This window comes from Corvus moneduloides, chromosome 1 (assembly GCF_009650955.1).
Source record: "Corvus moneduloides isolate bCorMon1 chromosome 1, bCorMon1.pri, whole genome shotgun sequence".
In the NCBI taxonomy this organism is placed as follows: domain Eukaryota; kingdom Metazoa; phylum Chordata; class Aves; order Passeriformes; family Corvidae; genus Corvus; species Corvus moneduloides.
The window spans coordinates 161,218,479-161,234,716 of record NC_045476.1 but is presented as its reverse complement, the minus strand read 5'-3'; the positions used below and the strand labels follow the sequence as shown (position 1 = coordinate 161,234,716).

The 16,238-nt window shown below is 41.7% G+C and overlaps 1 protein-coding gene across 1 annotated transcript in view; it reads left to right on the top strand.

Moving 5' to 3' along the window:
- Positions 1-16,238, top strand: part of COL22A1 (collagen type XXII alpha 1 chain) — a 227,599-nt gene that overhangs the window by 93,348 nt on the left and 118,013 nt on the right. Inside the window, exons 8-12 of the mRNA XM_032134095.1 lie at positions 1,067-1,147; positions 1,758-1,871; positions 2,321-2,365; positions 6,387-6,440; positions 7,213-7,248. Of these exons, the coding sequence (XP_031989986.1) occupies positions 1,067-1,147; positions 1,758-1,871; positions 2,321-2,365; positions 6,387-6,440; positions 7,213-7,248 (330 nt within the window). The remainder of the gene's footprint in view (positions 1-1,066; positions 1,148-1,757; positions 1,872-2,320; positions 2,366-6,386; positions 6,441-7,212; positions 7,249-16,238) is intronic.

The window sequence follows — 16,238 nt, the reverse complement described above, 5'->3', positions numbered from 1 at the left end:
ATTCAGCTTTGGGTTTGCAGTCTGTGAATGAGTGGGGTTTTGGGGGTTATGTTGTGATCGACCCTTTTCCTGAGACAGCATTGCTGAAATGCTGCCAGTGTTACATAGCAAACACAGATTGGCAGCTTATGATGTACAGGACTTGCTGTATTTTTATGTGAGACTGTATCTCCATAAGAGAGATTAAAAATGAGAAGTTTATTTCATCTTTCTGTCTAGTCACAGAATGTGTTACACTTAGAAGCAGAGACAAAATCGTATGCAAATATCATCCAACTGGGTACTGAATTACACAGAAAGGTCTTTCTCCATCTGATCTTGGCATTATGAATGTTTCCACATGTGACAGAAAGAGATGGGGAAAAAAAAGAAGCTTGTTAACTCAGGAGAGTTGTGATATATTCTCCATTCCTCAGATATTAAGTTTATAGAGCAAAAGCCATATTAATGGATGAAAACAGAGTGTTCTGAATTTATAACTTGGCTGAACCAAACTCAAATTTACAACTTGACAAATGAACCAAAGTCGAGACACACAGGCTGATTGTCCAGCAGCAGTGTTACCCTGTTATAATTTATGTGTGATCGTTTTGTGTTTGAGACTTGTATAATCTTTCTTAGCTGTGCAAAATGGATGGCACATGCATATCAAATGTATTCGTAACGTTTCTCACGCAGGAATAAATGGTCAGAAGATGCAAGGCACAACAGGAGAAAAACAGACCTTGTATCTAGATGAAATTCTAGGAGGGATAGACGTGGCCAGGATGTGTCTTCTCAGACAGAAATTTGGCCAGAACATGGGGATTAGCATGAAAACCTGCACCAGAATTTGAATAGGCCTTTTCAGGGTCTTATTATCTCATCTCTTGGAGCATGCTGAGATATTGGTTTATTATTGATAGGGGGAGATAGAGATTGACCACAGGATCCATAGAACCGCTCTGAAGTTAGCACCATCTGGTTTTTGTTTGTATTTGCCTGCACTGCTTGTGGCCAAGCAAAAGGACACACAGCCTTTAATAATTCACTGTCTCTGAGACTGTTGCCTCCCTTTGTCTCCCAGTTTGATCTTCAGCGGATGGTGATTTACTGTGATTCCCGGCACGCCGAGCTGGAGACCTGCTGCGACATTCCCTCTGGACCAGTAAGCTCCTTTTTGTCATTTATTCATTTTCACATGAACACTCTTCATTGAAATCTATTACATAAATCAGGGAATATGTGGCAGTGTGGGATTATAATTTTGTTTAATAAGGGTGATTGAAACCTAACTATGTAATTGGCCCTGTAGCAGCGCCAGAGGAGGACCACTGCAGAGGGATGAGTATGAGGAATTTGAAGTTTCCAAGTTCCGCTTTCCTTGTCAAACTGTCAGGGGAAACAAAACCCTGAAGTGATGATGGAACAACAGAAATGCAGCATGAAATATTCAACATGTTCCCCACTGGTTTTATTTGGGAACAGCTAAAAACAGTGCCAGTTGCAGCTTATTTTCCTGTGCCCAAATCTCACTAGAAACTTACACCCTCCTTTCACTCTTCTTCCCTCAGTCTTGGTTAGAGAGGTTCATTGTTCATTTTGCCACATTTTCCCCTATTGCTTGGATGAATGGCTTTTGTGGGATTTCATTCCTCATGAGGACACATTTGGCTGTGCATTACACAGTAGTGCCTCTGGGATTTGTCTAAAGTGGGTGGAAGGGGAAACTTTCCAGCATCAAAGGCTTTGTCCTGACCTTGGGTGTTTGGGTGCAGTGCCAGGTCACGGTCCTGACAGAAGCACCTCCCCTGGAAGTGAGGCCCACTGCTGGCAGTGAGCAAGTTGGACATCTGAAGATTTTCAACTGCTCCTGTCCTCCTGGACAAAAGGTGAGTGTTGAGACAAGTGTGTTTCATTTGGGATGTCTTTAGAGGTAATGGAAGTTTCCCCAGGTGTTTTCTCTTTACCTGATTCAGTGATTCTGATCATGCTGGTAGACCTGGTAACAGCATTGAAAACAAAGTGATTGTTCTTATCCAGCCCAGTTATGTACATCCTTTTGCAAATAAAATAAAACAGATTCTGAAGGTAAATGTGGCCACATTGAAAAAAAATCTCATAGCTTTTAAAAGCAATGTTCTTGCTTGTTCTGGCTCTGACTGGGACCTCTGAGAGACCAGCTGCATTGTCATTGCTCCTGAGGGCATGTCAGCTTTATTCTCTTCTCTGCTTGAACCTGAAAACATTTTTGTTGTCCTCAGTAGATGTATGATTGGGCCCCTTGCTTGAATATAAAATGAGAAGATCAGTTTGATTAATCATGTCTTTTTTGTCTTAGGGGGAGAGGGGTCCACTTGGCTTTGAAGGTCCCAAAGGTCAAAAGGTCAGTAATATGTGCTAGTTCATTTATTTAATTAAAAAAACAACAGTGAAACAATATCAGAGCAAGTTGAGGAGTTGAAGATTTTGAGAAATCAGAGTCAATTCAACATATGACTAAGTTCAGGCAGTTTTGGGTGAGCCTGGGACTGCAGGAGGCTCTAGCCATCTTTTATATTCATTTTATGCTTGCATTTAGGCTTCTCCATTGCTGCTTGATTCCATTCTTAGAGTAAATGTGTTGCAAAATCCTTTCATGCAGCTTCTAAACTGGCATTTTTGCAAGTTACTGTTATTCACTAGGTCATGCACAGCTTCCATGGTAGGTCACCTGGAAAACAAGGTCATGCTTCCATGCTGTTCCTTGCTCAGCAGTAATACATGTGCACAGTTTAGGTAGCAGCCTTCCAGTCACACTCAAGAAAATCTTGAGACTAGGGGTAAAGAATCAGTTGCAATCTGCTATCCTTAGCAAGATGTCTGAGTCATGGTGTTAAATATAGGACACTTCCCTCAGTACTCTTCTTCCTAGATAAAAGAGTAGGAGAGTGGTCGTGATGTCTGTTCCAAGTTTCACAGTGCAACCTTTGTATTACCCTGCACGTTCCGCAAGCCTCTTTGATACACACGTGTGTGCATTCAGCATGGGCACATTTTCCTTCTGTGCCTGTTTACAAATAGAGCCGTGAAGCAATAGACTCACAAGGAGCACTTGTACTGGAAGAAAACAGAGACTCAACATTGCTGGAAAGGTGAAAGTTGGTGGTGTTGGTGGTTCCCAGTTTTACTATCTGTGAAAAGATGTTGGGGAAAAATGTTGTATTCAAAACTATTTCCATCTGAATCACTTCTGCAAATTGAGTCACTGAATTTATACCTGTTTGGTAAATAACCGAGTTGTATCCCACCAAAAGTCACTCAGTTATTGTGAAAGACTGTGGGAGGGGAAAGGAGAAATCTCTGGATCTTAGGTCAAATGTCCTCAGAGGTGTGTTGTCTTTTGGCAAAGCTTGGTCTGCTGTCTGCAAGGAGAAGTTTTGGAGACAAGAATATGCCTTTTGGAGGCTGAGATGAAAGAACATGGGCTCATTACTGCTCAAATGTGCCTGGCTGAAAGCACAGAAAAAGGTTCCTTATGGTTCCACATACATATAAATAGGAGCTTTCTATTTTAATCTGTGACAGCTTAAATAGCGATGGGCTATTTTAAGGAATGGCAAAGCCATGACTGTTGTGAGGAGGTTGCAGAAAAGGCAATGATGATAATGATAAAAGGGCCCTATATCAAGATCCCATTGTCTTTCCCTGCTTTGCCAAGGTCTGTGTGCTGGTGAGGGTGTCCCAGTGTGTCACATGGGACAGTGCTGGGTGCAGGTCACACTAGTGGAACACAGAGGAGTGTATCTACAAGCGCAGCATCAGCAGGTTTTCTGGAACAGACCCCAAAAGGGCTGCCCCACTCCTGTGTGACATTCTTCTGGCTGTAGTGGTTTGAGACTTGTACACAGACAAGGCAGGACTGCATCACAGTCTCAAGGACCTGGGGATGATGCCATTTAAATCTGGGATCTGACAACAATTTAGTACAAATGTGATGACTTGAGACAAATGACTTAGCTTCTCTATCTGCTAAATAAGGCACGTAATAGATTTTTCTCCCAGCTTGCAAAGACGTTGTGATTCAATAACATACACTACTCTTGACAGCAGTTCTTACATCACTGTTGCCAAGGACCAGCTTGTCACAGTCCTTGTTCTATGTTCAAGAAAGAATTTTGCTCTTCTTCTCTCTCTCTGCAATGTTACTGAGAGCTAACCAGGCTAAAATGCTGGCCTTGGCAAGGAATTCAATGCTATTTGCAACTCCCCAACATTACCACCTGGTATTTATGTAAGAAAGATGAAGATAATGAGTTTCTGATCTCTCAGTCTTCAAAGGCAGGGCAAAACAGGAGAGCTTGCAGTTATTAAAAAAGTTGAAAAAATTCCTGGGAGATAAACACCTCTGCCTCTATCCCCCATGCTGCCAAACTGAGGGTAATGCATGGAAACACAGTTGATGTGTTTTGGAATGAGATTTGGTAAAGGATCGTATTGGGAAACAGCTAGGCAGGAAATAGCTGTGGCAGAACTGGCTAACATGTCTGAAACTGGGTCCTATTGATAAATTTTAGATGGTAATGACAACCCAGTCTGATTTATTTTCCTTCTACAGTCCCTCTGCAGGCTGTGTTGTTTGCAGGCAGCCAGGATGGCTGGTTGGGGCACTGGGCTGATGATCAACAGGCTTCTTCTCTCTTCCAGCAGTGCTATTGATCCAAGTTTACAGAAAATTCTGTGTGAGACGTTTTTGTCCACATAGAAATTACAATTCTTACCTGCCGTTGTGAACTTTGTGAAGTCCAGTATATTAGACAAGCTCTAGCAAGATATATCTTTTCCTCCAAATTAGAAAGGTTTTGTACTTTCAGTGACTTACAAGAGATGGCTGCATAAAAATTTTTATGAATTTTACCACAGCCTTCTTAATATTACTGTGACATAACTTTTGCATATATGCTACTTATTCTGTGAGTTTTCTTTCTTTCAGCAAAAAAAAACAAAACAGAAAGGTTAAAGAAAGAAACTTCATATTTCCTGTGCTTTCAAAAGCATTTCTTCACCTGGGGAAAAGAAAGCATGATCCTGGCAAATGTTTTCAGTGTCTGGTGCTGCTAAGCACATTCTTTGAGGGGGCATAGATCAGGATAAATTCGATAGAGACACAAAATTAAATCCTGCTGTGGTCCATGTGGGGAGATTTGGGGAGAGCAGGGGTCATCAGACTTATTGATGCTGTGGTACTGGAGGGTTCTGCTCCAGGTCTGAGACTTTTTCAGCTTGATATTAAGTCTGTACTGAAGTCCACAGTGCCTAAATTCCCTACTAGCAAAAAACGATGGCAGGCACAAATAGGTGAGCATGTTGTATTTGTTAGTGAGGGATGGGATGCTCAGCACAGCAGGTTTCTGGTTTGTACATTTTGGGTGAGAATCAGGAAGGAGCTAGGTAGAGGTGTGTGGGCAGAGCCCTCTCCTCCCCAGCAGCTCCCAGTGCTGGAGGAATTGAACTGATGGTGACACTGCACATAGCCCTAAACTAGTTCTAGTAGTGGATATATCCTCTGCTGGTCCTTCCTCTGGTTTTGAGACCACAGAGCAGTGTGTGAAAATGATTTATGGGTATTTTTTCTGCACTTGCTGGGTTTGGTAACACTTCTAGTTCTGTATCTGATAAATATTTATGAAATTTTGTATATTCTTTGATTCTTTATCCCTTTTACCCCTGTTCTTTTTAGGAGAAAAGTGAAAGAAAATTTCGCTTGGTTTTTGATTGACCGCTTTTCTCCCTTCCTCCCTATGGATGTCTTTCTCCAGTTATAATTTTTCCAACCATCATAAATTGTACCTTTTCAACTGTCTCTTTTCTATGTTCCTTTCCCTCTCTGTCATTGGAACAAGCAGAAAGAGTGACTCTGTGTGTGCTGCACACTTGTGGGAGGGAAGAGTTACCTGACACTGAAAATTTAGTGTGACTGAAAACAAGGGTTTTGAATTAAAAAGAAAAACAACAAAAAACTCTCAAATCTTAACAGTATTTTCAGGTTTATTTTTTGAGTATTTTAGGCATGTGCACTCTTAGTCTTCTGCAAAGCACCTTTCCAAGTACCTCCTCTCTTAATAAAAATCAAGGACTTTTGAAGTACCTCACAGGAGAAAACTCTTTCTTGCCAGTGCACTCTGAAGGCTTCTACCTGTATTTTCATATGAAAAATAGAATAGAAAATCAATCTGAAGACTTGGATATTCAAGACATGCAATTAGGTACACCCAGTCCTCAGGGCAGGAGCTGAAATCTTGGCTGTAGAGACTGGTGGGAGCAAAAGTGTCCATAATTTCAGTCAAACCCTTGTTGCATCACTTTCCTTCTTTGTCTAAGAAAGGAATGAATTAACTCTGTGATAATAAAACATTTTCTATTTCAAGGGAGAAAGAGGCATCCCAGGGCTTCCTGGACTCCGAGGAGAAAAAGGAGAGTCAGTAAGTAAGAAACATCCAATGATTTTGCTAAAGGAGATGAAAATGTAAGTAGCTGTTTTCTCCTTCATGTTGAGAACCTGCTCACAGTGTTGTATGCCCTGGTTGAAGCTGTTCCCTCTGCTGGACCTGAATCCCAGGAGGAATCTGATCTTCCTGGCATTCACTGTCCTCTCTTGGAGAGGGGGAAATGGAGGGTTCAGCCCTGGGTACAGCTGATAACTGACTTAGTATGGACCTTCTAATTAAGTATGTGACTTGGATGCACTTGATTATATCACAGCTGCACCTCTGCTGGGGACAATATGAGGCAACTGAACACAAAGAAGATGCAAATCTCTCTCGACTATTTACAGTCAGATGACCAAGATACAGCCTTCCCCAGCTGCAATTAATGCAAATGCCAGACTGAGTTTTTAGGCAAGAAAATCTTTAACCCTATGTAAAATTCATTCCAGTAAGCCTTGTTGGCAACGTTGCTTTTGGAAATGTAGCATCAGACTCTTTCCTGAATAAAAAATAAGATGTTTTTCTGGCTGCAGTAGGAGAATTTGGGATAAGTTTTTTAGTTTAATTTGTCACTGAATTATTATCAAGGAATTATGCCCAAGGAAAATTGCATTCTCTATAGTAGCTGTGAGGTGACTTGTGTGTCTGTATATAAAGAGAGATAGATCTTGGATAAATAACAAGGAAAACATGAAATATGTATTTGTAGTGTTGTTTGATATCCTTGTTTTCAAATGTACATTTTCCCCTCTTTTTTCATTTCTAGGGCAAAGCCTATGGCATAGGAGAAAAAGGAGAAAAGGTAAGATCTAATCCTTCACTGTTCCAACAAATGAGTTGCTTGCTGTTGCCTTCTGTAGTTCAGAGGCTGCTTTTGGAGTGCACAGGATGCACAGATCTTTGTGGGGAACTTTTATGCCTTGTTATGCCTCCTTCTGCAGACAAGCTTTTGAGTGTTCATTGCTTTTTCCCCTTTGTGTTCTTGGAGTTCTTTGTGCACTGCCCATGGAAAATCTTATCAAACTGAAATCATAATCTTTGCTTTGTGTAAGGAGCAGTGAGTTCGTGGAGGATAATGCACTAAAGAAATTGGCTGGAAGGATGAAAAACAAAAGGAAAGCATAATTTTGAATTTATTGAATTTTCAGCAGGATTAAATTTGGCTTATGAGGAGTCTGTTGTAGTCTTTCTTCCAGTTGGATCTTTTCATTAATAAACTGAATGACAAAAGCTGGAATATTTTTTTACTTCAAATATTAGGCAGGACAGAGTAATAAGACTTGGAGGTTTAAACTGAGGACATGGAATAACCACAGAAAATTTCTGGTTTATCTGTCTGGGAAAACTCTTTCATTGGTGATCAACACTGGGAAACAAGTAGCATGACTGGATTAATTTGCATTTTAAAAAGATAGTGATTTTGAGGCAATTCTGGCTGCAAACTTTCTGTTCTGCACAGAAAAATGAGTCTGGATGCCTAGATTTCAGAGGAGAATTAGCTCTTTCTGTCTGTAGCTCCATATCACACCTGGTTGAGGGTGTTTTCCTTTTGATAAAAATGAAATTTCAAGTTGCAGCAAACAATAGAAAAAGACTGACAGGAGGGTATAGGAGACAAATGTATTAAGGAGGGAGTCATGGCTCATTTTGAAAATGAGATTAAGAATCTGTTGGGCTGTTTCTCAGGGAATCTGTGGCTACTCAATTGCTCAGAGAACAATTTTGGACTGTGATCGAAAAGGAAGAATGCTGCACCAGAGAGAACATGGCATTTATGGCCATTGCACCTTCTCATTTGCTCTTTCTGTGGTTATGATATATTGATTGTAAATAGTAGTAATTCATCAGGTGAAATTACAATCAAAATGGCAGGAACTATTATTGAGCCAGGCTAGAGACATGGGGCCATAAAGAACACATTTCTGCATTCATTTTCCTGCAGTCCTCCCACTGACAGCCACTGTTTAGCCTTTGAGACTCAGGATTCAGCCTTTGGAAAGCATTTCGTGTTTGGCAGGTGGTGAGAGTCAGCAGTGTGGTAGGAAGCATGATGTTTATGATATGAGTTGTGCTGTAGTTGAAGCAAGTTCTTGTTTTCTTATGTTTTGAACTCTGCAGAAAAATGTCGGAAAATATCTTTCCATCTGTATTATTTTCATGCATAGGCAAATAGATTTGCAGGTCTGGAGGGGGGGAAGTAGAGAGACCTCACAGTATGTGCAGAACTTCTTTGGCTGGAGCAGCCAAACAGCACTGAGTGCCCAAACAAATGCGTAGGCTTGGAGGATGCTGAGTTTATGGTCAGCTTGTTGTGTTTCTTTGGTACCTCTGCCAGCTGAGGCAGCTTGTTCTCATCTGTGGAGTGAGGGTTTCTGGTACCCAGGTGTTTGTGCCCCATGTGCACCCAATGGCTGAGTGTCAGTGCTGTTGCTGATGCAGAGCAAAGATATATCAGCTTTATGTTGCTGGCTTGATTAAAAAGGGAGCCTGGGGACACAGAAGCATGAAATCATAGACTATGTCAAGTGGGAAGGAACCCACTGGGATCATCTAATTCAACTCTCTGCTCCTTCCAGGACTACCTAAAACTAAACTCTGTAACTAAGAGCACAATCCATATGATTCTTGAGCTCTGACAGGCTTGGTGCCATGGCCATGTCCCTGCACAGTCTGTTCTAGTGCCCAAGAAGTAGCCAGAACCACAGGGAGTGGGGCTGCAAGTGCCTGCAATGCCAGTTGCCATCTCTACTCCTGAAGAAAAGTAGAATAATGTATGAAATGAAAACCTTCCTGAAGAGGAGAACACCTGGAAGTAGAGAATTCATGTGTCTGCTTTGTTTGCCTGCTGCGCTGCAATGGCTGCATGAGCAGGAAATCTTGTTTTTCACTTTGGCTGTGACAGCTTTGTTTCCTTGATTTTCATGAGTACGAGCCAGTGCTGGAAAGCTGGATCAGAGATGCTGGACTTTACTAACAGCTGCAGTCTGTGTGATTGTTGCCGTGCATGTGCTGTGGGATCCTTTAAAAGCATGAGGCTCACATCCTAAATGTTGATGGAACTAAGTTGTCTCACCTTTGAAAAGACTGAGATGACAAGATTAAAATCATCCTCTTACTACAGTCTTGCTCTCCAGCTGTGCCAGTGCCAAACACCTGTCAGACCACGTGTTGCCAAGTACTGTTTGTAGGGCATTTATGTGAGGTCTGAGGCATTTGTTAGATGGAAAATCCTGTGCTTTTCCAGGAGGACAGGAGAGGCACTGGCCTTGCTTCTCCAGGTCATTACCTTGGTTGTATCACCAAGTTAAAGCCAAAAGGATGCTTGTATTAGAATATATAAAATGTCGAGCACAGCATTAGTGGTAAACCAAAAGATAATTGTAGCTGTGGCTAAATTCATGTTGACATGAGGACTTTTGTGACTTTTAAACCCAGGAAACTCACAGTGATGCTTCAAGCAGCAGCCTGGCATGTTCTGCCAGGCTTAAATAGCTCAGAGTGATGTAGGATGCTTTTTATGTACAGAAACATGCATATGCAGCCAAGTTATTGCACACAGATATAAAAAAAAGAAAATACCACAATGCATCTACAGGTGCCCTTGTAAACCTCTCTCAAGTGCATTTCCTGGAAAGGTGGGATTCAGCTATTGCTACTCCGTATTTGATCTTAAATTTCCATTGCTGACTGTCATCTCTCAGCCCTTGGAGTTCTTAACCCCTTTCACATTAGATGTAGTCTGTCATATTTCTGCTCATAAATCTGTTTCCCTTTACTGTGTGTTCATTCACTTTTGCAAATGCTTCTGTTGTTGAACTGATTATTATACATGGGTAAATATCCAATTCTGTAACATCACCACCATGAAAGGGAATGTTCTAGCTTTATTCTGGCAGTCATTCAAGTGGACATCTGCTAAACTAGATAGTCTGATCCTGCAAGGGTTATAACTCCCATCTTCAAATCTCTATTTGTTCAAGAGGAGTAGGGGCAGGAGAGGAGTGAGGGCAGCAGGAGCCGCTGGAGAGTGCAAGAGCCATGGCTCACTGCAACAGGAGAGCATTTCTGAGGATGATTCAAGCAAAAGTCAGAGAATTCATGTCTGAGAAGGGAGGTTCTGTAGAGCATGAGGGCTGCATTCCTGGGGCACAGCCATCCACATGATGAGCCAGCCTTTCTAATGCCTCCATGCAAAATTTAACTGGGAGACTTTCAAAAACTTATCCCTTTGTCTTGCAAGGTACAGAGCATTATGCAATGGTGCTGAGCCACCCTTGCAGCATCCCAAAGGCCAAGAGAAGTGAGAAGGCTCTGCAGGCAGGAAGGTGCTTGCAAAAGTGATGACTTTGGAGAGAATAAGATGAAAATTTGTCAGACTTTGAGTGGTATGGAGATACTAGTAGGAAATTATTTTTCACTCTTTCTTCTGTTGTAAAACTGAAGGGGAAGCAAATCAAGCTACCTGATGTCAAGTTTAAAATTAACAAAATGAAGTTGCTTTTCATCCAGCAGGTCTTGAAACACTTCTCTTCAGTCTGTTCTGGAGGTTAAAATTTTGTGTCTTTAAAACAGTGCATATGAGTTAATTAGAGAGAGACATCTGTAAATCTCTAGTCAGTACAAAGACATTCTTTGCTTCAGGATGTCAGTGGAGCCCTGCAAACTGTGATTGGTGACAGCAGGACAAAATGTTCGAGAAGTCTCCCTAAGGAAAACTAAGGCAGATGGGGCAGGAGCTCACTGCACCTTTGTCTTGACTGCTGGTAGTCGTTCTTAGACTTTTGGTACAACTCTTGAATATTTGTAACACACTCACTGCCCAGAAAGGGACAGAAATTTCCATAGTCTGTTCAGGGCTTAGGCCAAAACTCTCCACACCTTCTGAAGAAGAGTAGGAAAGATGAAAAAGGTGTCATGAAACAAGTGGATCAAGTGATCACTACCATGATTTTTCCACAGGAAACCAACTTGTCAGAGGAAAAAACTCTAACCACAAGCACCCACCTTTTGCAGAGGTGGTGGATGAAGGTTTCATTATGTTTTACACTGGGACTTTCCTCACTAATGAGTTTCCAAGATATCCAAGCTTTCTTTTTGTGCTTATCTGTTTCCCTTCATGCTAATAATCACACAGACAGCAATGAATATGAGAACAACTTTGGTAGATTAAGTCTATATTCTCCTGGAAATTTTTTTTTTCATGGTAATGACTCTGATAAAAATTCAGAAGGATTATTATAGTATTTCTAAGGAGAATAAAATCTCTGAAGTGGCTTGGCTTATTAGAGATGCACTGACTGCAAGACCAAGTGTAGAAAAGAAAAGCAGGCAGATAGTTAAGGCTCTGGGCTACACTGTAGGACATCCAGACTTGGAACTTGGCTCTAATGACCTTGAGCAAAGCAGCTAGTCTTCGTTCCTCGAAAATTAAGCTGAAGAACCTCTTTCTCTCCAGGCTTGTATCTCTTGCCTGCTAGATCCTTCAAACAAAGGCTTTGCTTCCCCTTCCCTTCTCTTCCAAGTTGGAGTTATTGCCATTTCTAGAGCTTCTGGAGAAGCTATGGAAATCTACTCTGTTAGATACAGTCTCTCCAACACAGAGCCCTGTGCTCTGTCTGCCCTGAGGCAGCTGAATATATGAAAGGCCTGCCCTGAAAGCCCTGTTGCTTTTTACTCCTGTGCTGTGCTGTCAGCAGGACTTACCAAATTAGCACGAGAGCTGTGTCTTTAGATCAGGGCTGGCCAGCATCCAGCAACTTGGGACACAATAAAATGAGTGCAGTTCTACCTGCAAAAATGCTGCAGGCATAGCTGGAGTCTGGTGCTGCAGGGTGGTTCTATGGTAAAGGAGAGCTTTCATGTGTGTATTTTTAAGGGATGCATTTTGGGACCGGAAGATGGTGTGTGTGATTTGCTGGCAGGTAAGGCTCAGATTGACAGTGATACTTTAGAGCCAAGGGCCAGAGGTGAAAGCTTGAAAACAACTTCAGTACAGAGGAGAGGGAAAAACCAGCTGAACTTCTAATAGCAGGATGTGTTCTGTGAGCTCTTAAATGATGTGGGGCCTGAGCTTACACAAACCAAGATACAGTCCTTATTTCTGCAACTTCCAAATAAAGCTATTTATCACTTCAAGAGATATGTATGTCCTTTTCATTGCTGAAACCATGAGCCCAGTGCAGGGAAGATGCTCCAGTGAGGTTACAGACCTTGCTTGGGTTGCTGTGGTGTTCAGATAGTGTTACTAACTCCCTGAACTTGTAAATGCCACCCAGTTTACCCAGGACTGGTGAGCTGAAGGGTTTCCCCTGAGAGACTAAGGCAGAAGCAGGCTGCAGGAGCCTTGGTACATCAGCACCCGTGCCTGCTCCTTCAGTGAGCACATCCAGACAGTAACAAAAGGGGAAAACATCTCCAAGTTTAGAGATAATATTGAGTTGAAATCTGAAGACCAAAAAAAAAAACCAATGCCCTGTCACTGATGTTCCTTGGAGACAGTGGCTATGGAAACATTGCCTTCTCAGGGTTGCGTTCTAATGTTCTTAGTGCTCAGTTCTTATTTTATTGCAGAATAAAAAGTAATGTGAGCATAGCTAAAACTGACCTGGCAATGAAAAGTGAAAGCACAATCTGCAGGCTTTTTTCTATATATGTTTTGGGTTTGGTTTTGGTTGGGTTTTTTTTGTTTGTTTGTTTGGTTTTTTTTTTGTTTTGTTTTTTTGGTTGGTTTTTTTGGTTTTGTTTTGTTTTGTGCTGGGAATCATCTCTCTCAGCAACTGTTCTTAGCTACTGACTTCATCTAGTTAAGAGCACTTAACCTCTCAGTCCAGCACTTAAACACCTGTATAATAACACCTCATCTACTTCATAAGGCTGTCATGCAGTTCACTGGAGTTGTTCATATCTGGGATTTCTTCTCAGAATCCTCATATTAAAGATGAGTTCTAGTAATATTACTATCTGCCTTAATATGTTCTGAATCCTCTTGTGTATGTGGCCAATTCTGCTCTGCATGCTGAGCATTTTTGTGTCCCCTTAACTGTAGTTAAAGCACATTCTGCAGAGCTAAATAACCATGGTTTGATGGAGTTCTTTTTCTTACCATAATTAGAGGGTTTTAGATAAATTCTGTGGGTTTCTGTGACCCAGAATAACAGCTGCAGACTGCAATAAACAACTCGAAGACAGCTCACATGCTTATTGTGATTGTGACAGCTTAATTCTCAGCAGTGTAAGAGTAATACTAACTTGGTTCCTTTTTTTTTCCTTACATAAACTTAGAAAACATGTATTTCTTTTCGTCATTGTCCCCTGGCTGGCAGGTACATTGCTAGTATGCAATGACATCTACTGGCAGCCAGAAGTTTGCAAAGTCTTCAGCACTTGCTTCTTTAGAGGATTTCTCTGCCAAGATCCACTGGCAGTGGAGAAAGGAAGCATCTGAGATTTGCCAGCTTCATGTTTCTTCTGAAAATAAATTGGGCGGAGAAAAAAACAATTGTCTTGATTCTGTAACTGATAAATCTTGCTGGAATGCAGGATGCTCCTGAGAGTGATATTGCAGTGGAAAGGTATGGATTATCTGCCTGTTAGGTGGAAAATAAAACAGCTTTCCCAGCAGTCTGGAGAACACCCTCTGAAGAGCAGCTCGTAGAATGAATCTAATGAATCACAGAGAGCTGAAGCATTACACAAAGTAAGTTGCTATCACTGGTCCATCAAAGGTAGCCTAAGCATTCCCTGCTGGTTAATCTCCCTAGTTAAGCAGACAGGTTTTCCCCTTTCCACTGATCAAAGCTGTTGCTGGGCTGTTCTTGTTTTTGTGATGGCTGAGAAGGTGCAGGTGCCTTGTTCATGGGCTCTCTGAAGGTGCAGGTGAGGGCAGCTGAGACAGGGCAGCACTGGATTTTATGCTGTTCTTAACTTGCCCAAGTGCAACTCTGGACACCTTTAATTTCCTCTTCTGGATTTCTCACCCTTTTTCTTAAGCACTACCTTGAGGTTTTGTCTCCCAAAGCAAACAAGGCCTTCTGTCTCTGGCAGTGACAGGATGATGGTGTTTTGGGGTCTCAGACCCTGCTGAATAATGAATGTACACATAGTACTAAGCGGCAGATAAGGAAAATGCGAGGGTTTTTTATCATGTCAAATGCTTGCTTTCCTGCTGAAACAGTGTGTGGACCCTTAGTGGTTGTTGTTTCAAGGATATCTGATACATTTGGTATTGGGAGTAGGTTTGGGTCTCTGGAGACTCTGTTTTATTTCTGTCCTTGTCACTTGCTCCAAATGAGATCTTGACCAGAGCTTTTCCCTTTCTTTTACCTGTGTCAAAGTACAATGAAGATGGATCATAACTTTTTCATGACGTCTGAGATGAAAAAGACCTAGGGAGCAGCACCACTTCATAAAGAAATAGCATAAAATCATAGAATAGTTTGGGTTGGAAGGGAATTTAAAGATCATCTATTTGCAGACCCTGTGTCTGACTGGATCAAAGAGATTTATAGCTTTGGCAAAGACTTGACAGAGCAGCCTCAGGTGTGTTTGGCAATGAACAGTAGTGCATCACTGCAACTAATAAACAGGTGGTGATAAGACTTTAGGCAGATGTTCTCTCCATTTTGGGTGTGACATTTAAAGAGAGGTGTGGAGAGATGTTGCTCTTGCAAAGAGCAATGAGAAGAATGATCGCTGATTTGGCAAATTTACCCAGCAGGGAGAGATTTAAAGGAAGGGACTCCTCAAGGAGGGGAGGAATCATGGACCAGACAATGCAGTTAATCCTGAGGAAAAGCTTTGTATATATTTCAGGGAGGCACCAGAAGATAGACTAAGGGGTGAATGTGGAATATCAGTAGCAGGAGATGGTTCAAAGCAGATCAACACCAGAGTTCAGAGTGCTCTGACACATTACTCCTCTGCCCTAAAATGCTCTTCTTGGAACTACTGAAATTTTTGAGGGGTATGTGGAGATCTGAAGCATCAGAAACTTCCCAGAAGCAGAAGAAATTGAATTTATAGATTATTCTGGCAAGAAAAAATATCAACCAGTGTCTGTAAAATCATCCACAAGACCAGAACAATTTTCTGTATACTTTTTGTAGATGTAAGGACTTTAATTCACCAGTGCCATGATACATGACTGGAATATTTTTCTGTTTCAACGAACACTTCCCTCTGGCACTTGGCAAGCTGTTTGTCTGGTCCTGAGCAGTGTCAGGTGCTGGCAAGGAGCATTGACTTGTGCTTCAGGGCAAAGAAGTTTTTGGAGCAAAGTTATGTTTTTCATATTTCAAGGTTTCTAAGAATCATATCTTTAATTGAAGACCCTCTTGCCCCAACCATGCAAACAAGAAAAAATAGACTTTTGGGATTTGTTAGTCCTGCTTCTACAAATCCAACTCATTGCAGTCCAGTGTATTGGTCAGGTTATTCCTCTGTGCAGTGAGAGTATGATAGCAATTGTTTCCAATTATATTTTACCTCCTATTTATTATGTTCAATCATAAATAGCTCTGCAAACTCTTGACTGTTTCTTAATTTGAATGTTTCAGCGATTGACTGAGCAACTCCAGCTGTTGAACAGGAGTATTTCAAACAGAAGAGCTCCCTCCTGTACTCTCCTGTGCTCTCTGCTGCAGAGGTGCTTTCTTTAGTTACATTCTCCACTTGGCTCAGCCTGGGTTGGAGATGAAGGAGCAGTTCAGGAGCTGTCAGAGGTGTCTCACCACCCCAGTCTCTCAGCAATCACCTTCTAAGGGAGTGAAGGAGTATCGTGGTGGGGAGGCAGAT